The following is a 23,328-nucleotide window of genomic DNA, read 5'->3' on the forward strand; positions in this document are numbered from 1 at the left end:
TTTCAGCACCAGTATATCTTACAAGACTCTTCAAATCAAAGTTTATTGGTCATGTACACATACTTATGTTTCTAATTTCAACAATACCGACCATACACAAGGAAGAAGCCACTGCTACAAAACCACCATAAAAAAAGCCAGACTACAGTTTGCAACAGCACATGGGGACAAAGATCGTACTTTTTGGAGAAATGTCCTCTGGTCTGATGAAACAAAAATATAACTTTGGCCACTTCACAAAATAGATGGCATCATGAGGGAGGAAAATGATGTGGATATATTGAAGCAACATCTCAAGACATCAGTCAGGAAGTTAAAGCTTGGTCGCAAATGGGTCTTCCAAATGGACCATGACCCCAAGCATACTTCCAAATTTGTGGCAAAATGCGTTAAGGACAACAAAGTCAAGGTATTGGAGTGGCCATCACAAAGCCCTGACCTCAATCCTATAGAACATTTGTGGGCAGAACTGAAAAAGTGTGTGTGAGCAAGGAGGCCTACAAACCTGACTCAGTTACACCAGCTCTGTCAGGAGGAATGGGCCACAATTCACCCAACTTATTGTGGGAAGCTTGTGGAAGGCTAACTGAAACATTTGACCCAAGTTAAACAATTTAAAGGTAATGCTACCAAATACTAATTGAGTGTATGTAAATTTCTGACCCACTGGGAATGTGATGAAAGAAATAAAAGCTTAAATAAATGATTCTGATATTTCACATTCTTAAAATAAAGTGGTGATCCTAACTGACCAAAGACAGGGCATTTCTACTAGGATTAAATGTCAGGAATTGTGAAAAACGGAGTTTAAATGTATTTGGCTAAGGTGTTTGTAAACTTCCGAATTCAACTGTATATGATGTTGTGTGTAGACAGTATGGACAGTATGTGATTAGAAAAGGTGTGTACAGCAGAAGTTACAAAGGATAAGCCTTGACTAGAATACAGTGCCTTCAGAAGGTTTTTATAACCCTTGACTTTTTCCACATTTTGCTACATTACAGCCTTATTCTAAAATGTATTAAATAAATAACAATCCTCAGCAATCTAAGTACAATAACCCATAATGATGTAATGAAACAAGTTTTTTGAAAATGTTACTAATGTATTAAAAAATAGAAATACCTTATTTACATAAGTATTCAGACCCTTTGCTATGAGACTCGAAATTGAGCTCAGGTGTATCCTGTTTCCATTTATCATCCTTGAGATATTTCCACAACTTGATTGGAGTCCACCTGTGGTAAATTCAATTGATTGAAAAAGCACACACCTGTCTAAATAAGGTCCCAGAGTCAAAGAAAAAAACAGGTCATTAGGTCAAAGGAATTGTCCGTAGAGCTCCGAGACAGGATTGTGTCGAGGCACAGATCTGGGGAAGGTTACCAAAAAAGGTCTGCAGCAGTGAACTCCCTAAGTGGCCTCCATCGTTCTTAAATGGAAGAAGTTTGGAATCACCAAGAACCTTCCTTGGGATGTCGGCCTGGCCAAACTGAGCAATCGGGGGAGGAGGGCATTGGTCTGGGAGGTAACCAAGAGCCTGATGGTGACTGACAGAACTCCAGAGCTCCTCTGTGGAGATGGGAGAACCTTCCAACCATCTCTGTAGCACTCCACCAATCAGGCCTTTATGGTAGAGTGGCCAGACGGAAGCCAGTCCTCGGTAAAAGGTACAAGACAGCCCAGATTGTCAAGATTGCCAAAAGACACCTAAAGACTCTCAGCCCATGAGAAACAAGATTCTCTGGTTTGATGAAACCAAAATTGAACTTTTTGGCCTGAATACCAACTGTCAGGTCTCAAGGAAACGTGGCACCATCCCTACAGTGAGGCATGGTGGTAGCAGCATCCTGCTGTGGGGATGTCTTTCAGCGGGCAGGGACTGGGAGACAAGTCAGGATCGAGGCAAAGATGAACGGTGCAAAGTACAGAGAGATCCTTGATGAAAACCTGCTCCAGAGTCCTCAAGACCTCAGACTGGGGTGAAGGTTCACCTTCCAACTGGACAACTGGACATTGTCTTGGCACACAGCCAAGACAATGTGGGAGTGGTTTCGGGACAAGTCTCTGAATGTCATTGAGTGGCCCAGCCAGAACCTGGACTTGAACCTGAACGAACATCTCTGGAGAGAGATGAAAATAGCTGTGCAGGAACGCTCCCATCCAACCTGACAGAGCTTGAGAGGATCTGCAGAGAATGGGAGAAGGTCCCCAAATAAAGGTGTGCCAAGCTTGCAGCGTCATACCCAAGAAGACTAAAGCCTGTAATCGCTACCAAAGGTACTTCAACAAAGTACTGAGTAAATGGTCTGAATACTTATGTAAATGTAACATTTCAAAAACCTGTTTTGTTTTGTCATTTGTCAATTGGTCCAGCGTCATCTGGGATTGGCCGGGGTAGGCCATCATTGTAAATAACAATTTGTTCTTAACTGACTTGCCTAGTTAATAACTTCTTTGGTGTCCCTTCCTAATGTAGGCTAATGCGATTAGCATGAGGTTGTGAGTAATTAGAACATTTCCCAGGACATAGACATATCTGATATTGGCAGAAAGCTTAAATTCTGGTTAATCTAACAGCACTGTCCAATTTACAGTAGCTATTACAGTGAAATAATACCATGCTATTGTTTGAGGAGAGTGCACAATTTTGAACATGAAAAGTTATTAATAAACTAATAAGGGACATTTGGGCAGTCTTGATACAAAATTCTTAACAGAAATGCAATGGTTCATTGGATCAGTCCAAAACTTTGCACATACAATGATGCCATCTAGTGGCCAAACTCTAAATTGCACGTGAGCTGGAATAATACATTATGGCCTTTCTCTTACATTTCAAAGATGATGGTACAAAAAAGGTACAAAAGAAAGGTTGTTTTTTTCTTTGTATTATCTTTAACCAGATCTATTGCGTTATATTCTACTACATTCTGTTCAGATTTCCATAAACTTCAAAGTGTTTCCTTTCAAATAGTACCAAGAATATGTATATCCTTGCTTCGGGACCTGAGCTACAGGCAGTTAGATTTGGTTATGTCATTTTAGGCTAAAATTGGAAAAAAAAGGTACTAATCCTTAAGAGGACAAAATAGGGTGTGTGAAGATTGATGAGGGAAAAAATCTATTTAATACATTTTAGAATACGGCTGTCACTTAACAAAATGTGGGAAAGTGAAGGGGCCTGAATAATTTCCCAAGGCACTGTAAATATACAGTACCAGTCAAAAGTTTGGACACACCGACTCATTCAAGGGTTTTTATTTATTTTTGCTATTTCTAAATTGCAGAATAATAGTGACTTCAAAACTATGACTTCAAAACTATGAAATAACACATATGTAATTATGTAGTAACCAAAAACGTGTTAAACAAATCAAAATATATGTTATATTTGAGATTCTTCAAAGTAGCCAACATTTGACTTGATAACAGCTTTGCACACTCTTTTGCACAATTAGTTGTGTTGTGACAAGGCAGGGGTGGTATACAGAATATAGCCCTAATTGGAAGAAGAAAAAAATCCATACTATGGCAAGAACAGCTCAAATAAGCAAAGAGAAATGACAGTTCATCATTACTTTAAGACATGAAAGTGAGTCAATCTGCAAAATGTCAAGAACTTCGAAAGTTTCCTCAAGTACAGTCGCAAAACCATCAAGCGCTATGATGAAACTAGCTCTTATGAGGACCGCCACAGGAAAGGAAGACCAAGAGTTACCTCTGCTGCAGAGGATAGGTTCATTAGAGTTAACTGCACCTCAGATTGCAGCCCAAATAAATTATTCACAGTTCAAGTAACAGACACATCTCAACATCAACTGTTCAGAGGAAAATACGTGAATAAAGCCTTCATGGTCGGATTGATGCACAGAAACCCCTACTAAAGTACACCAATAATAAGAAGAGACTTGTTTGGGCCAAGAAACATGAGCAATGGACATTAGAATGTCTTTTGGTCTGATGAGTCCAAATTTGAGATTTTTGGTTCCAACTGCTGTGTCTTTGAGACACGCAGAGTAGGTGAACGGATGATATCCTCATGTGTGTTTCCCACCATGAAGCATTGAAGAGGAAGTGTGATGGTGTGGGGGCACTTTGCTGGTGACACTGTCAGTGATTTATTTAAAATTCAAGGCACACTTAACCATCATGGCTACCACAGCATTCTGCAACAATACACCATCCCATCTGGTTTGCACTTAGTGGGACTAGCATTTGTTTTTGAACAGAACAATGACCCAAGACACCTCCAGGCTGTATAAGGGCTATTTGACCAAGAAGGAGAGTTATGGAGTGCTTTATCAGATGACCTGGCCTCCACAATCACCCGACCTCAACCCAATTGAGATGGTTTGGGATTAGTTGGACCGCAGAGTGAAGGAAAAGCAGCCAACAGGTGCTCAGCATATGTGAGAACTCCTTCAAGACTATTGGAAAATCATTCCTCAATGAAGCTGGTTGAGAGAATACTATAAGTGTACAAAGCTGTCATCAAGGCAAAGGGTGGCAGCTTCATTAAATAGTACCCGCAAAACACCAGTCTCAACGTCAACAGTGAAGAGGCGACTCCGGGATGCTGGCCTTCTAGTCATAGTTCCTCTGTCCAGTGTCTGTGTTCTTTTGCCCATCTTATTTTTATTGGCCAGTCTGAGATATGGCTTTTTCTTTGCAACTCTGCCTAGTAGCCAGCATCCCGGAGTCGCCTCTTCACTGTTGACGTTGAGATTGGTGTTTTTTCAGGGTACTATTTAATGAAGCTGCCAGTTGAAGACTTGTGAGGCAACTGTTTCTCAAACTAGAAACTCTAATGTACTTGTCCTCTTGCTCAGCTGTGCACCGGGGCCTCCCACTCCTCTTTCTATTCTGGTTAGAGCCAGTTTACGCTGTTCTGTGAAGGGAGTAGTACACAGCGTTGTACGAGATTTCTCAAATGGAATAGCCTTCATTTCTCAGAACAAGAATAGACTAATGAGTTTCAAAAGAAAGTCTTCGTTTCTGGCCATTTTGAGCCTGTAATCAAACTCACAAATGCTGATGCTCCAGATACTCAACTAGTCTAAAAAGGGCCAGTTTTATTGTTTCTTTAATCAGGACAACAGTTTTCAGCTGTGCTAACATAATTGCAAAATGGTTTTCTAATGATTAATTAGCCTTCTAAAATGATAAACTTGGATCAATTAACACAACGTGCCATTGTAACACAGGAGTGATGGTCCTGATAATGGGCCTCTGTATGCCTATGTAGATATTCCATAAAACAATTATTCAGTTTACATCTACAATAGTCATTTACAACATTAACAATGTCTACACTTATTTCTGATCAATTTTATGTTATTTTAATGGACCAAAAAATTGCTTTTCTTTCAAAAACAAGGACTTTTCTAAGTGACCCCAAACTTTTGAACAGTAGTGTAAAAACTATATCCCGTGCCGAAATGGAAAATACAAAATGGCAATACTGTAACCACACAGAGTTGGCCAAAATAACATGTACAATGCTTAAAGTTCTTGGTCGTCCACATCCACGTTAGTTAACAGCTGTATTCCAGACTCTGACATTGCTCTTTCTGATATTTCTTAATTTCTTTCTTTTTGGGGGGGAGATTGTGTGTATGGTTTTGTATTGCTAGGTATTACTGCACTGTTGGAGCTAGAAACACAAGCATTTTGCTGCACCTGTGATAACATCTGCAAATCTGTGTATGCAACCAATAATCTTTGATTTGATTTTATTTGATTTAAAGCGCCAGGATTAAGTGACTAAAGGGGAAGTTAACATTGGTGATGCGGCACAATTTTGGGGGGTTCTTGCATTGGAATTATATTGAAAGCTGCTTATATCATGCTATACCACAATAAAGTTAAAATGCCGAGACTCCCGAGACCATTGAGAACTTTTGAACTGACAGGTTGGTGCGAAATCTGTAGCTCATCTCTGTTGCGCTGTATTACCACAATGGACATCGCCGTCAAACAGTAAAGCAAGGCCTATTTGGCAAGAATATTGGCTAGTAGATAGATGAGGTAATTCACCTATTACAAATAGCCTATGTGAATGACGCCATACATACAGCTGTCTTACAAAAAGAATGCAAACTAAATGCAGAAACTAGTAGCCTAGTTATTCACGCATAACAAAAATACTGAATAGCAGTTTGGCTTAGAATGCCGACACAAGTGTGAATGTGAACGAATGAATGCGAACAGAACAAAACTGCGGTAGGCCTACTATAAGCCTATAAACAAAATATCAGATCAATAAAGAAATGTCAGTCTATATTTAGGCTAGTTACATTAACAGTGAACAAAAGAAGTAAACAAAAAGGCGTATGCAAATAACCAAAACATAGCCAATAGTTTACCATAGTGAGAGGCAGCCTTGCAAAGCTGTCTTGCCAACTAAATACGCCTATAGGCCCGCTTCAAACATGGGAAATCCTGCAGTTCACGAGTTCAACAACGCGTTGCGATATGGCACAATATACTTCCGTGGTTCAAATTCGAACCACCCACGTAATAATTTAAGCATAAACACGTGAGTGGGCTCTTCACGAGAAGCTAGCTGGACCTCGACAGCATCATCGTGCTGGGCTTGGCGGTGGCCTCGTGGTTTGATTTCTGATATTCATCGTGGCAGTGGTAGATTAGCTGGTTTGAGCTAAATAGGCTAATAACACTTTTACCGCTAGCTAAGAAGCTAACTAAAATCTGTAGTGGTGGGGCGTGAGGCAGAGTTAAGTGCAACGGTTTCAACCGTAAACTTGGCATCTTCCTAATAAATCAAAATCCAATATTACAGGCGGAGGCATATCTCCTTATTCACGCAGTCTACCACGTTACTCACGTAGCCTACCACAGATGAGAAGCGTTTTTCCTGCTTTTTAAGGAAATGCAAAGGAGTCATACCTACTGCCCAGTGACTTTCCATGGCCCCCTTACACACACACATTATGTGGCTCGCTCTGTCCATGGTGCTGATACAGCGCAGCGGAGATACAGATTTCGCGCCAACCTGTCACTCAATCACTTGAAATTGTTGCTATTATTTTATAGGGACATCAAATTAAAACTGAGGTGGTACAAGTTTCAACTGAGGGGGCTAAGTCCCCTTTTAACACCCCCACCCCCTCCCCACCCCCTGGAGCCGGGCCTGAACTAACCCTTGAGACAACCATCCATGTCTCCCCTATTGTATTTAGGAAACTAATGCATAAGAATGGTTAAAATATAAATTCAAACCCAAGCATAAATGTTAAGATATTATTATATTTCCCAACTTGTGCGTGCCATAATAATAGTAAACTGTAAGCAATACTGCTGCTCAGAAGGTAGACTGAAACCATACTAGGCCGATAGAGACGTGGTTCTTCGCTGTAGTAAGCGGTGAACACTTTATATAGCGCTCTAAAAATAGAGCCCACATGGTCCAATGGAAATGAAGGAGACTTAGGTCAGTTCACCAACCAAATCACAGAAGATGGTCAAGGTAGGCGGGTGTTACACTTTGGCGCACCCATTGGTCGGCATCACGACAGCGTATTGCAATCACGTGGGGGGAAGGCCGTCTGTAAGACATTGCATAGTGAAGTTTACAGAGCGTCGACGGACTTTCAGCGAGTTCACTGTTTGCTATTAGAGCAAGCAAGGAAGATCGCTCTAGGAAGAACACTTGCGCTATCACTGCTGTAAGGTGATAAACATACCTACTATTCCCAACTGCTTTTCTACAGCATATTATACATGCAAATTCATCGAAGTCGCAAGTTTTCTTGAAAAAGAAAACAAGACAATTGAACTACCTTGATTTTTGGTTGTAATTGCAGCGGCATTTATAGGAGTGAGATGGATGTTATTCCTATGTGCAGCATCTTTCAGGAGCTCCAGATAGTACATGACACCGGATACTTTTCAGCTTTACCATCTCTTGAGGAGTACTGGCAGCAGGTATTTATATATGATCATTTATAAATAGTCATATTTAGATATAGAAAACACTCTAAAATGAATGAAAAACAATGCTTATGTAATATACATCGACATAAACTTGTCCGCAAACCCAGGTTGCTGTCAGTGTCCCTGCAAGCTGTCAGGAATGCAGAACGTGACTAAGTGATGCAGAACAACAAAAAAGTTGAGCACATTCTTGACACATAGTTTAATTGACGTAAGACTGTTATTGAACGCATGTTGCAAATATATACAGTCGTTACAATGTAATAGCCTAATCGAATGAATGAACCAAGACTCAACATTGTTTATATTCAGTTCTGTAGACGGATTATGCCGTTCATTCTAGTGAAGAGAGTTGTTGTTTGTACGTGCGTGTGTTAGAGAGCAAGAGAGACGATCGTATTCGATATTACCGGAGAAGAGTAGTCTATGTGCGTCTTTTTCAACAGATTTTGTTCAAAATTCCCACTAACTCGCAGTCATTTTATAAGAATTACATAATAGTCGAGAAACTAGGTTTGTTTTTTTGAGGGTGATTGAAATAAATAGGCTTCACTACACAAAGTTTCCCTTGGATATGCGGGCTTGGGGCCAAATTCCCTCTCCATGCCCTGAGGCATTCAAAGCTCGCCAGAGATGCATTCTGCCCTATTGAAAATAAATGTTTGCAATGAATACAAAGTATTGGCTTACTAATACCGTTTTTAGGTTCGCCATAAATATATTACAAAACAACTTACACTGTAATGAATATTTGTTTTAATTTGTATTCTATACCCATTATAGTTTGGAATTCATTATTTTGAATGCTAGATGCATGTCATAGCTTTTAATATACTGTAGTTAGCGTCCACTCTCTGATTGTCAAGCTTTCAGGAAGTGTCCTTTACTTCCTTTTTAGAAGCTGAAAATAACTCTTGCAGTATGAAACTCTTGCAGTATTCATACATAAAGCTTTTTGTGGACCTGCTTGAACCAGGCCTACCTCCTCCATTCCCTTGTGTGCTATGTTATTTCTAGCTATGCCACTGGATGCATTATTAAATCCAACTTATGCTGAATAATTGAAACATTTAAAATATCTACAAGCACTTCCCTAACCACCAGGGGGGCTCTGTAGCATATGTAAATGTAATCACTGCGCATGACGACAGCTATGTCGTGGAAAGAGCACGCCATCAACTGAGGAAGTGTGTTTACATGTAACCTTCCTTGATCTAATCTACTTCTCAAAAGGTAACCTATTCCCTATATAGTACAGTACTTTTGACCAGAGCCCTATGGGCTATGGGCCCTAGTCAAAAGTAGTGCACTATAAAGGGAATAGGGTGCCATTTGGGAAGCAGCAGCCTTAGAGTCTCGGAGGACACCCATTACATCCACTCCACTGCCCTCAGAATAGTACATTGTGTATATGTACCGTATACTGTGGGTAGTTTTTATTCCTAGCTCCTACATGCTGTACTCATTATTTTCTCCTTCATCAGACATGTCTGGAGTTGGAGCGGTACCTCCAGAGCGAGCCCTACGTCTCGGCCACAGACATCAAGTTTGAGACGAGTCAAGAGGATCTCTGGAGCAAACTGATCCTGGCCTGCGGGGACAAGGCCGAGTCCGACCCAAAGATCCACACTCACATTAAGGAGGAGGACAATCAAGAGGCCAACAGCTTTAACTCCGACGCCAGCAGTGAAGCGTCTGACAGCTCCGAGGAGCTCTCACCTCCCCTCGACTTCACCTCCAACCCACTAAGTGACATTATGGGAGAGGGAGAGGACCTGAGTTCCATGGTTATCAGCACTCCGCCATCTTCTCCTGAGGTGAACAAGGAGGCCCCCTCCATATCCTCCCAGGTGTGGAGTGGTATACAGACAGTGATGCACTCGCCAGGGAAAATACGGACAGGGGGCATTGGTGGACGAACGGTTGAGAGGGGAAGCTTAGCCAATGGGGAGGCTTCTCCAGACGGGAGGAGGCGGGTCCACAGGTGTCATTTCAATGGATGCCGAAAGGTTTACACGAAAAGTTCCCACTTGAAAGCACACCAGCGTACACATACAGGTAAATAGTTGATTGTGTACAGGTAAACTGCATAACCCCACATCACCTCCTCCCAAACAAGTGTATACTGTATATGTATAGAAAAAAGCAGAAGCTCTGAGCTATCCGACCAGACCCAAGTCTTAGTAGTAATATCATACAGGTAAAGCAAGCTAGTCCAAAGAGTGGAGGTGGGTGTTGTTACCCACATACTAATGCTGCTGTCACAGCAGAGAGGCCTTGGGAAAGACATCCAGACCAGCTGGTTATGATGTCATCAGTGTTCTGAATCTGCAGGCATTTACTTTACAAAGAACATTCAGAAGATGATTCCGTTTCGGGGGGACTAAATTTAAACCTCATCAAACAATTACATTTTAATATGTTAACAAGAGAGTCTTGTTTTTTAAAAGTTATTTTCATGAAATTTCTCTCTGCATTCTTGGAATAGTTCGCTAGTACTTAGTGTCTAAACTGTGACCTAATTCACACAGTAGCAGCAGTGACTTCACGTTGAATGGGGGAGGGGCGACATAAAAACCTTTTGTGGGCATGGCCAAGCCAGCCACAGAGGATGTGGACTGGATCTTGAAAACAGATCCCATTTCACAATGGGAAAAGAAAACGACTGAATCATTTACATTTAAAGTGCGGTGGGAATTTTACATTTACTGTTATTCGTTACCGAGTTATGCCAGCAGTTTCCCTCGTCACCTCTGACCTCGGCTTGCCAAGCTGTTTACAGCTGTCTTGCACATTAGCCAGGCTCCACATTCCAACCAAACTGTTACCAGAGCTAATGGAATTTTCACCATTAGAAAGCCCCTACATTTATCCCTTCTCACCCAGCCACTTCTTTAGCACTATGTCTGCTTATTCAACTACTTTTAAGCAGTATACCTACCACAGCTCATATTTACAAGTTGTAGTACTCTATCTTCTAATATGTAGCACTTATAGTATGTTATGTCTATTTCTAATTTGGAAACAATGGAGCACAGCAATAAAATCATTTGTTTTCTGTTTGCAGGTGAGAAGCCTTACAGGTGCTCATGGGAAGGCTGCGAGTGGCGTTTTGCACGCAGTGATGAGCTAACCAGACACTTCAGGAAGCACACTGGGGCAAAGCCATTTAAATGCAGTCACTGTGACAGGTAAGATAAGTGTTTAGGGATGGATGTATCTATTGTTTGTTTTCATTATTTTATTGAGGAAGATTGTGAAGGTCATGAACACTTTTGAATGTTTGGGCAACTAAAGGTAAATCCATGCACCTGAAATACTGACTTAGGGGACTTGAATATCAATGCTGTTATATTCGTCTTTTACCTATTCTAAAAACACTGTGCCTGATATGCTTTCTTTCTCCTCGCAGGTGTTTCTCTCGCTCGGACCATTTGGCGCTTCACATGAAGAGACACATCTAAGCGGTGGGCCCCGGGGCAGAGGAGAGCAGAGCGGTGTTGAGCGATGGTCCTGACTGTCTCCTAACCTGTCTGTGGGGAGGCTGCAGTGCCCTGAGAGGGGAGGAAGGCTAGCGAGGGGAGCGTGCTCCAGTGAAAAGCATGCAGGCCATTTTTGCACCATACTTAGTGCCTCCAAGACCTCTCAGAGGAAAGAGCTCTGAAAGGTCGACACATTCTGAAAAATATCACGAAAACCACCATGGATGAAGGAGAATTAAGAAAGTCACTAGAGAGAGGAGAAAGAAAATATCTGAGAGGACAAGAAATAACGTTTTTTTCTCTGTATGGTGTCTGTTTGCGGAGTTAGTTCCTAGTTTGAAAATATGCAGTGGTACTACTCCAATAAACGTGTGTTGTTTTCTGTGAGCATGTGGACTGACTGACTGTGAGCCTGCTGTCAGACTGCCTGTGACTGGGTGCCTGTCTTAGAATGCCTGTAACTGGGTGCCTGTCTTAGAATGCCTGTAACTGGGTGCCTGTCTTAGAATGCCTGTAACTGGGTGCCTGTCTTAGAATGCCTGTAACTGGGTGCCTGCCCTGTGGATGTACGACTCCTGAGTAGATGGCTTGTGTTGTGACCTGAATGGCATTGAGGGGATGATGAGTTTTTGACTGAGGTTTTATTGTCTCGTGGTCATGAATGAATGCAAGCAAAGGAGTTGTTGTGCTCTTGTGAGGAGCGCTGGTTGAGTCTAGGCTGGGTTTGGCAGTGTGTGTGCGTCTCAGCCGTCAGTTTTGAGGTTTGAGAGAGAGAGCATCACTATCCGAACTGAGGTGGTACATGCTCCTAAACGAGGTTTGGGGAGGGGAGGGGGGTTGATGTTTGGTGCAGCTATTAAATGTGCAATGTATTAAGTAGCTTGTCTCAAAGTACATGCTACAAAGCTAATTTGTTGTCCATTGTGTAAGCTCAGTATCTAAAGGCTGTACACAACATTGATATATCATTATACCAGAAGTTGCATGATCTTGGGTTTGTTTGTCACTCGATTAGGCCTACTTATAACACAGGCAAATCCCAATAATGAGCAGCTATGCATCCATTTTACTCCGTAGATACCACAGTATTGTACAGAAACATAAAGCAGTGATGTATTTGTTTCCTTCTTTTCTTTTCTATGTTTGGAGATACCACTATTGCTTGGCAACTGTGTTGATCATGGGATAGTTTTATTTATATTCAGTTTAATAACTAATTTCTTTATTTTTGTCCTCTTGCTCTTCTCTTTTTCTATATCTGTAAATACACTGTGACCTTAATGATGCCTTATGTAAGTGGCCTTGTCCAGATAAATAGATCACTCACGGAGGGGGGGGGGGGGGGGGGGGGGGGGGGTTAAATGCGGTAGTGTGTGATTGAATAGCTTTATTAAGGCTCCGATTCATATGGTTGCACCTTTTTCCCTTTGTCTAGAAATGATGGTTGGTCTGAAGACTCTTGAATAAAAGTTAAGCTTTATACTTATTGACATTTCTGTGTTTTATTTGTCAACATACATACTGTATCTATCTATTCAGACAAAAATCCTGTTTTGAAAATTATCCTTGATCTGAGACAGAATTCTAGAAGCAGCTCAAACAATTCCATTTTAAAAGGTTTACTACTGTGTAGTAGTGTAATGTGGTACGTTATGCACTTCAAATGGAATGTGTGACGGTGAATTACTTTTGAAAGTACAGATTCTATCGGTTGGTTATGGGGTTGAGTTCTCGTGACGTGATCTGCTCGGCCACCAAGGCCATGATAAATTAAGAGTTATTACAAATAACCCATTCTGGTCAGGCCATGGCATGTTTGTTGAACTGTTAAATGCTTACCTGACATGAGTGCTCTCAAACTGACAGTGGATGTGGATGCTTATTTCTTACTGACCTGTATGGACTGCCATGTTTTAACCCCATAACAATGTACAGTACCGGCGATCTGGTCAACATCGCTGTCGAAAGGTCCCCTTTTAAAATATACATTGTGGATATCGAAACCATGCTAAATATATAAGTGTTGTTTAAAAATAGAGTTTTTGTAAAGAAGCTTATATTTTTCAGGGTACAGGACCCCAGTGTACATTTCTAAGAAAAACAATAAAGACAAGACTACCGATTTATCTTGGGTGAGTATTAATGGCCCAATAAACTGAAAACAAATGACATATTGTTCACTTCTACAGTGTCGGAGAAAGATTGCATTTTTTTTTGCTTGAATTGGGAATGATTCAGCAGAGAGAAATGAAAAACTCTGATTGTTGAAGAGATTACACACTGAACAGCTTTTTGTAATCAAAATCAAAACAGCAGTTTTGTCAGCCTATATTACTTCAGCCAATGTTAGGTGTTGGACAAGCCACATATGTTATGTAACCCACCCAATCTTTAACTAAAGAGTATCTTTATTGAAGAAGAAAAAAAAGAAATTATTATGTTTGATTTTTGTTTGATTTATGGCATAACAACCTTTTTTTCATTATTTTGTATTATTGTTTTGTAAAATATTTATCTCTGTATGAATGTATTTTTATTGGAATAACGATTAAAAAAATGTGATCAAACATTTTTGTGTTTTTGCTTCTTGCATCCTCATAGTGGGATCTTGACATAGGACAGTGATATTAACATATTCCTTCAGGTTCCTGTCATTTTCATCGGATCCACCTCACTTTACAGACGGGTGGGTTGTTTAAATGTCAATTGAAAACATAAACCAATATGCCCAATAAGCACTTGTTGTCCCTCAAATGCATTGTTACAATTGTTCGTTAGCTAGCCTAATTATAGCCATATTAACATAGACGTCTCCGGGAGCATTGCCTTTAAAATGTGCATAGCTGAAAAGCATTCGGATTGAATTCGGACCTTAGTTGAGACTGAGCTGCATACAGTAACATTTACGTTTGATTTTTTTGTCATTCAGCAGATGCTCTTATCCAGAGTGATTTACAGGAGCAATTAGCGTTAAGTGCCTTGCTCAAGGGCACATCAACAGATTTTTCACCTTGTCAGCTCGGGTACTGGCCCAACCTCTTAACCGCTAGGCTACCTGCAGCCCATCATAAATATGATCAATGTTATCCTTTTAATGTGAAGACATACAGGTTACAACAAATACCAAATACCAGTACGCCATACAGCATTGCGGATAGCGATGGTTCAGTATGTTCTCCTTTCATTATCATGCAGTTTATAGCACATAGAATTAGAATGGTCAGAGGTTCCAAGCCCCTTCTACACATTATATTTCTATGTCATAGCATTTCAACACATCATTGTGCTCTAACACTAGCAAAACAGCACATTCTTATGCACATCAAACCAGATCTTCCCAGTCAAGGTCTACTGGTACAACGAGAACATCCACCACAGGCCCCTGCCTGGTTTCAACAGACATACAGATACGCCTCCCCCACCCATCACATCACAGCTCATCTCATATGACCAGGGGGTTAGGGGGCGCCTTTTAAAACCGGAGTAAACTGAAAGGTCATTGACCCCAGCATGAGGATGGTAGACCATCAACTCAGTGGTATCGTAGAGACCTCCAGACGGTTCACATTCAAACACACAGACAAAGCGGAATGGGGGAACAGGGGGAATAGGCATCGAGACCTGCTGCTCTAGCTGATTATATGGAAATCTACATTTACCTCCAAATGGATGCCTGCGTCTCAAATGACACCCTTTTCCCAACAAAGTGCACTACTTTTGACCTATGGGCTCGGGTCAAAAGTACTATATAGGGGATAGGGTGCCATTTAGGACGCAACCTACAGTTGAAGAAGGAAGTTTACATATACCTTCCCTGTCATGGGTCAGTTAGGATCACCACTTTATTTTAAGAATTTGAAATGTCAGAATAATAGTAGAGAGAATTATTTATTTCATCTTTTATTTCTTTCATCATATTCCCAGTGGGTCAGAAATGTACATACACTCAATTTGTATTTGGTAACATTGCCGTTAAATTGTTTAACTTGGGTCAAACGTTTCGGGTAGCCTTCCACAAGCTTCCCACAATAAATTGGGTGAATTTTGGCCCATTCCTCCTGACAGAGCTGGTGTAACTGAATCAGGTTTGTAGGCCTCCTTGCTTGCACACACTTTTTCACAAATGTTCTATAGGATTGAGGTCAGGGCTTTGTGGTGGCTATTCCAATACCTTGACTTTGTTGTCCTTAAGCCATTTTGCCACAATTTTGGAAGTATGCTTGGGGTCATTGTCCATTTGGAAGACCCATTTGCGACCAAGCTTTAACTTCCTCAATGATGTTGCTTCAATATATCCACATACTTTTCCTCCCTCATGATGCCATCTATTTTGTGAAGTGCACCAGTCCCTCCTGCAGCAAAGCACCTTCACAACATGATGCTGCCACCCCCGTGCTTCATGATTGGGATGGTGTTCATCATCTTACAAGCATCCCCCTTTTTCCTCCAAACATAGCAATGGTTATTACAGTTCTATTTTTGTTTCATCAGACCAGAGGACATTTCTCCAAAAAGTACCATCTTTGTCCCCATGTGCAGTTGCAAACCGTAGCCTTTCAGGTTATGTTGATATAGGACTCGTTTTACTGTGGATATAGATACTTTTGTACCTGTTTCCGCCAGCATCTTCACAAGGTCTTTTGCTGTTGTTCTGGGATTGATTTGCACTTTTCGCACCAAAGTACGTTCATCTTTAGGAGACAGAACGCATCTCCTTCCTGGGTGGTATGACAGCTGCGTGGTCCCATGGTGTTTATACTTGCGTACTATTGTTTGTACAGATGAACGTGGTATCTTCAGGAGTTTGGAAATTGCTCCCAAGGATGAACCAGACTTGTGGAGGTCTACAATTTGAAGGTAGGCCTTGAAATACATCCACAGGTGCACCTCCAATTGACTCAAATGATTTTCTGGAGTTTTCCAAGCTGTTTAAAGGCACTGTCAACTTAGTGTATGTAAACTTCTGACCCACTAGAATTGCAATACAGTGAAGTGTAAGTGAAATAATCTGTCTGTAAACAATTGTTGGAAAAATTACTTGTGTCATGCACAAAGTATATGTCCTAACTGACTTGCCAAAGCTATAGTTTGTTAACAAGAAATTTGTGGAGTGGTTGAAAAACAAGTTTTAATAACTCCAACCTAAGTGTATACAAACTTCCGACTTCAACTGTTTATTTACCTTGAATTGTTTGTTTGGACTGAGACGTTACACGGTTTGAAAGCACATGGTGCAAATTACATGTTTACATCACGTTTATTGCAAACATCTTTAAAGTCATCCATTAAATTGGTACCTCTCTGCACTTCACAGCACAGTCTTTTGGCTCTTTGCTCTTTCCCTGAGGGCTGAACGTCAAGGGTTAATTCACCACTCTTTGTACAGGCTACAGGCAGTGGGCCAATGGGGGTTGAGGTTGGGTTCAGGCCAGACCCGGGTTCAAATACAATTTGAAATCTTTCAAATGCTTTGGAAAGTTTGCTCTAGTCTTCCTGGAGTGACAGGTAGGCAGTGTTAACACTTTTTACAATTGTCTATTGATTCCATTGCACTGGTTCAGGGCCTGTGATTGGTCTGATGTATGGACATTTCTCAGCTGTGGCTGGGCCCACTGGTTCCCCCCAGTCCTCCTCTCCTCTGATGTACAGCAGCTCATTACAACGGCCTGATAAAAGGGCCTATTATCCATTCACACACACATCGCACTTTGAACTCCAGAGGAATCTCCCTACATCTCTTTATAGTGCACTACTTTTGAACAGAGCACTATGGGCACTGGTCAAAAATAATGAAGTAAATAGGGAAAAGGGTGCCATTTCAGATGCAACCTACTGTCTTACCGAACTGAACCCATAGCAGCAGCATTGGAGAACAAGCAGGCAGTATTTGTCTCTACCAGTTCGCACAGTGTGATAGGCTGCACTGGATCGCTCAACGATGCCACACAGGTTTGATTAGTGTGGTTGAATGTTAGGGATGTAGGGAAGAATAAATGGTGGTGTCGTCAGCAAGCCTGGTGATTTATAGTGTAGGCTGCAATGTTGGATGAAAACAGATCACCGCACAGTTTTTGTGGATTAAACATCCACACGAAAATATTTCAACAGCCAATACAGACTTATTATACAGATACACTATACAAAAATATAAAGGCAACGTGCAACAATTTACAGTATTACAGTATATATAAGGAAATCAGTCAATTGAAATGAATGCATTAGGCCAAAATATTTCAACTAAATATGTGTATGTGACCAAAAACATTTCTTTGATTTTGATTTGATTATCCCGTCACGGTATCTCTTTGTGTTCGTTGTCCGTAGCTTATGCCTGCCCATACCATAACCCCACCGCCACCATGGGGCACTCTGTTCACAATGTTGACATCAGCAAACCGCTCGCCCACACAATGCCATATACGCTGTCTGCCATCTGCCCGGTATAGTTGAAACCAGGGTTCTTCCGTGAAGAACCCACTGAAGAAAGTTATGATGCCAAACTACATTCAGGTCAAGACCCTGGTGAGGACAACAAGCATGCAGATGAGCTTCCCTGAGACGGTTTCTGACAGTTTGTGCACAAATTCTTTGGATGTGCAAACCCCCAGTTTCATCAGCTGTCCGGGTGGCTGGTCTCAGACGATCCCACAGATGAAGAAGCCGGATGTGGAGGTCCTGCACTAGCGTGTGTTACACGTGATCTGCGATTGTGAGGCCGGTTGGACATACTGCCAAATTCTCTAAAATGACATTGGAGGCGGCTTTTAGTAGAGAAATGAACATTCAATTCTCTGGCAACAGATCTGGTGGAAATGCCTGCAGTCAGCATGCCAAATGTACGCTCCCTCAAAACTTGAGACATCTGTGGCATAGTGTTGTTTGACAAAACTTCACATTTTAGTGGCCTTTTATTGTCTCCAGCGCAAGGTGTTTAAGATGTTTAAGGTGTTTAATCAGCTTCTTGATTTCCCACACCTGTCAGGTGAATGGATTATATTGGCAAAGGAACATGCTCACTAACAGAAATGTAAACAAATTTGTGCACAAAATGTGAATGAAATATGATTTTTGTGCCTGTGGAACATTTCTGGGATGTTTTATTTCAGCTCATAAAACATGGGACCAGCACTTTATCTATTTATATGTTTGTTCAGTATAGATGTAAAGGAATAGCAGTTGTGTTGAGGTGCACACACATAGTGCCACTGCATTATTTTTGTTGAACATATGGGTTTGATATGTACAGTGACAGAAAGAGAGAGAATAAGATGGATTCTGTCATAATGAGATTGAATAACATATCTCCATTATTTGACAACTTGTGCCAAGTTAAGAACTTCATTGTGTTACATAAAAAGGCAGTTCAAACTTAACTTCTGGGAGCATAGATTATCGAACGGCTGTAAAGTCATTTTCTATATAAAATACAAAATCCATTGCCACCTTTTTTCTGGTAGGCTAGCTAACTCTATTTGACTCAATTTGAATGTCACCATGACAACTACTTGCTTTTGACTTGTCATGCCTGTGGGAGGTTTCACACAGAATTTTCTAATTTCACAGTATGTGAATTTCTCCGTTCAGTAATTAGAATCCCATCCATTCTAATTTTATATGTCCAGAAAATGTTGATAAATATACAAGCTCAAAATGTCCAAACAGCCCCCTAACCCTGTTTCTCTTACACACACACACACAAACACACACAAAGCCTGAGTAAAAGGCCCAAAATCCAATTATCTGGAAGGATGAGCTGAGATCTTTTTTTAACTCTACCTCTAAACAACAAGGGAGGGGAATAGGAAGTAGCCTAGTACCACTTCCATTGCTCCTTTAAAGGGTAAAAAAGTCTTAAGTGGTAACACTTGACTTGGTAACACAGAGCCAGGATATGTCAGTTTGTCAGTTGGCCCAAAATGCCACTGAGTAGTTCAAAAGCTGCCAATGTTCTCGGGCATGTGATGTCACCCCAGTTGCCTGCATCTTTACTCGACTGTCTATGGTCTGGTGATAAGTTAGAGGTTAGTGACTGGTTTTTCCAGAAAGCTCCAGGTCAGAGACGACACATGAAAGAGAAAAAATGCATTATTCATGCAGACATTTGCATGTCTCTGGGCTCTGGTCTGCTGTGGCTACTCTCTTCACCTCTACCAAGCTGTCCAAACTGGCTGGACCAAAAAGTCACATTATATCAAGTCTGATTGCAGTGCCAGTGATTAAAAAAATGTAAATAGAAAATTAACACTATCGGTTAGCAATCACATAGACATATCCATATATAGTATATACGTACAGTATGTATGGAAGGTGGTATTAGATACCAAAATGTAAATATAAAGTACTATAATGCAGCTCAGAATGCACTAAATGCCACCAGGAATGAAAATAATCTCAGCAGGATTATTCAGTACATTATCAGAGTTATCTGTTCTTGCTGTTTTAAATGTTTTTAAATATTTTTATTTCACCTTTATTTAACCAGGTAGGCTAGTTGAGAACAAGTTCTCATTTACAACTGCGACCTGGCCAAGATAAAGCAAAGCAGTGTGACACAATCAACAACACATAGTTACACATGGAATAAACAAGCGTACAGTCAATAACACAATAGAAAAAAAATAAAGTCTATATACAGTGTGTGTCAATGGCGTGAGGAGGTAAGGCAATACATAGGACATAGTAGCAAGTAATTACAGTTTAGCAAATTAACACTGGAGTGATAGATGTGCAGATGATGACGTGCAAGTAGAAATACTGGTGTGCAAAAGAGCAGAAAAGTAAATAAAAACAATATGGGGATGAGGTAGGTAGGATGGGCTATTTACAGATGGGCTATGTACAGCTGCAGCAATCGTTTAGCTGATCGGATAGCTGATGCTTAAAGTTAGTGAGGGAATATAAGTCTCCAGCTTCAGCGATTTTTGCAATTCGTTCCAGTTATTGGCAGCAGAGAACTGTAAGGAAAGGCGGCCAAAGGAGGTTTTGGCTTTGGGGATGACCAGTGAGATTTACCTGCTGGAGCACGTGCTACGGGTGGGTCTTGTTATCGTGACCAGTGAGCTGAGATAAGGAGGAACTTTACCTAGAAAATATGAGTCTGCCCTTGTAAGGTTGTGTTCCTTGTTGTCTAGGCCCCTAATTTTTATCTCATTGTAGCACATTGCAATAGTTTTTCAATGAAAAACATATTGTTATATTTATTTTTATTCAGTTGATTAGATATTCACATCAAATCTATTCAAATCAAATGTTATTTGTCACATGCTTTGTAAACAACAGATGTAGACTAACAGTGAAATGCTTACTTACTGGCCACTGGCCATTCCCAACAACGCAGAGAGAAAGAAAATAGAGAAATAATAGAAAAGTAATAACACATAATAATAAAAGTAATGATGAATTCACAATGAGTAATGATAACTTGGCTATATACAAAGGGTACCAGTACCGAGTCGATGTGCAGCCGAGTCGACATATACCTAGGAATAAAGTGAATAGTCAACAGGACAGGTAATAAACAGATGCAGCAGCGTATGTGATGAGTAAAAAATGTTAGTGCAAGAAGGGTCAATGTAGATAGTCTGAGTAGCTATTTGGTTAACTATTTAACTAACTATTTGGGGGTAGAAGCTGTTCAGGGTCCTGTTGGTTCCTTACTTGGTGCATCAGTACTGCTTGCCGTGAGGTAGCAGAGAAAACTGTCTATTACTTCAATGGCTGGACAATTTTTAGGGCATTCATCTGACACCTGGTATAGATGTCCTGGATGGCAGGGAGCTTGGCCCCAGTGATGTGCTGGGCCATATTAATTATCTTCTGTAGCTCCTTGCGGTCGGATGCCAAGGTAGTTGGCTTACCAAGCGGTGATGCATCCAGTCAAGATGCTCTCAATGGTGCAGATGTAGAACTTTTTCAGGATCTGAGAGCCCATGCCAGATCTTTTCAGCCTCTTGAAGCTCTTGACCCGCTCAACTACAGCCCCAATGATGTGAATGGGAGCGTGCTTCCTGTAGTTCATGATCAGCTCCTTTGACTTGCTGATGTTGAGGGTCTCTGACCTCATCCCTATAGGCTGTCTCATCGTCGTTGGTGATCCGGCCTACCATCATCATGTCTTCAGCAAACTTAATGATGGTGTTGGAGTTGTGCATGGCCACTCAGTTGTGGGTGAACAGAGAGCTCGGGAGGGGACTAAGTACGCACCCTTGAGGGGCCCCCATGTTGAGGGTCGCCTACCCTCATCACCTGGGGGGCGGCCCGTCAGGAAGTCCAAAATCCAGTTGCAGAGAGAGGTGTTCAGTCCCAGGGTCCTTAGCTTAGTGATGAGCTAGGAGTGCACTAGTCAATGAAAAGCATTCTCACATAAGTGTTCCTCTTGTCTAGGTGGAAATTATAGAGTGGAGTGCAATAAAGATTGCATCATCTGTGGATCTGTTGGAGCGTTATGCAAATTGGAGTGGGTCCAGGGTGTTTGGGATGAGGATGTTGATGTGAGCCATGACCAGCCTTTCAACGCATTTCATGGCTGCAGATGTGAGTGCTACAAGGCGATAGTCATTTGGACAGGTTACCTTGGCGTTCTTTGGCACATGGACTATGGTGGTCTGCTTGAAACATGTAGGTATTACATACTTCTCAATGACATCAGATGAATCCTAGAACATTTTCCAGTCTGTGCTATCAAAACAGTCCTGTAGCTATATCTGCTGTAGCTTTATCAGACCACTTCCGTATTGAGCGAGTCCCTGGTACTTCCTGTTTGAGTTTTTGCTTGTAAGCAGGAATCAGGAGAACAGAGTTATGGTCAGATTTGCCAAATGCAGGGTGAGGTAGAGTTTTGTATTAGTTTATATGCGTGGAGTAAAGCTGAGCTTTTTCACCTCTAGTTGTACAGGTGACATGCCGGTAGAAATGAGGTAAAACGGATTACAGTTTTCCTGCATTAAAATCACAGGCCACTTGGAGCGCCGCCTCTGGGTGAGCATTTTCTTGTTTGCTTATGACCCTGTACAGCTCGTCGAGTGCGGTCTTTGTGCCAGCATCGGTTTGAGGTGGTAAATAGACAGCTCTGAAAAAAGATAAATTAAAACTCTTGGTAAATAGTATGGTCTACTGCTTATCATGAGGTATTCTAACTCAGGCGAGCAGAACCTTGATATTAATATTAGAGATCACGGACTAGCTGTTGTTAACAAAGAGACACACACCTCCCCCTTGAGCTTACCCAATGCTGACGTTCTGTCCTGCCGATACATAGAAAACATGTTTCCTCTTTCTAAAATGTGATCCTGATTAAATTGATTGTTTTTACTAGATTGTTTTTACAAAACCATTGAACTTTTCTCAGGGCTCTAGAGGTCACGTGGCTACAAACTGGTTTATTCAATGTAAACAATGGCCCAGCTTAGCTAGTGTTTACCATACTGCAATGTGGAGGCCTCAGCTTCAGCCTGGTGGCCAAGACAAAACAGAGCTAGACAATGATATCTTGTTGATGGCTATACCTGACAATGGATCCAAGGCTTTGAATGATTAGTTTATATGTACTGTAGGTGGCTCATTTGTTGTACTAGGTTGATCCACACAAACACACATTAGCATGAGGATTATACAATCTTCCAAGTTTTGAATGTAGGTTTTCAGGCTAGTTTCATCACATTTAGAAATGTGTTTTTCTCATATCGCTACATTGCTCCATAGCTGCCCAACAACCTAAAGAGGTTCACTTGAATGGCCTTCTGATGCCGTTCCCCTCACATTAACAAAAAATATATATGTTTTTCTTTATCTTGTTAAGATAGAGAACAATTTGTGCAGTTTGTGAAAGTTGAAAACGATCACACAGTTCCTCCATTTGTGTAATGGAAGGGAAATGGAGTGAACAAAT

At 41.2% G+C, this 23,328-nt stretch overlaps 1 protein-coding gene across 2 annotated transcripts; it reads left to right on the forward strand.

The window, feature by feature from the left end:
• Nucleotides 1-7,560: 7,560 nt before the first annotated feature.
• LOC110530253 (Krueppel-like factor 6) lies at nt 7,561-12,927 on the forward strand. Of its 2 annotated transcripts, none has more exons than XM_021613163.2 (5): nt 7,561-7,696; nt 7,830-7,950; nt 9,444-10,017; nt 11,027-11,150; nt 11,372-12,927. In XM_021613163.2, the coding sequence occupies exons 2-5, from the start codon at nt 7,849-7,851 to the stop codon at nt 11,421-11,423; spliced, it is 852 nt and encodes a 283-aa protein (XP_021468838.1). In that variant the 5' UTR covers nt 7,561-7,696; nt 7,830-7,848; the 3' UTR covers nt 11,424-12,927. The 2 variants fall into 2 exon arrangements, with proteins under 2 accessions (XP_021468838.1, XP_036841729.1); XM_036985834.1 differs by having other exon boundaries at nt 7,599-7,691.
• Nucleotides 12,928-23,328: the final 10,401 nt, after the last annotated feature.

This window comes from Oncorhynchus mykiss, chromosome 8 (assembly GCF_013265735.2).
Source record: "Oncorhynchus mykiss isolate Arlee chromosome 8, USDA_OmykA_1.1, whole genome shotgun sequence".
Taxonomy (NCBI): Eukaryota; Metazoa; Chordata; class Actinopteri; order Salmoniformes; family Salmonidae; genus Oncorhynchus; species Oncorhynchus mykiss.

Bases quoted from the DNA above. Each gene is read 5' to 3' on its own strand.
- LOC110530253 (XM_021613163.2), top strand. From the start codon at position 7,849: ATGGATGTTATTCCTATGTGCAGCATCTTTCAGGAGCTCCAGATAGTA. The intron at 7,951-9,443 runs GTATTTATATAT...CTCCTTCATCAG, and splicing joins TTGAGGAGTACTGGCAGCAG to ACATGTCTGGAGTTGGAGCG. The intron at 11,151-11,371 runs GTAAGATAAGTG...TTCTCCTCGCAG, and splicing joins AAATGCAGTCACTGTGACAG to GTGTTTCTCTCGCTCGGACC.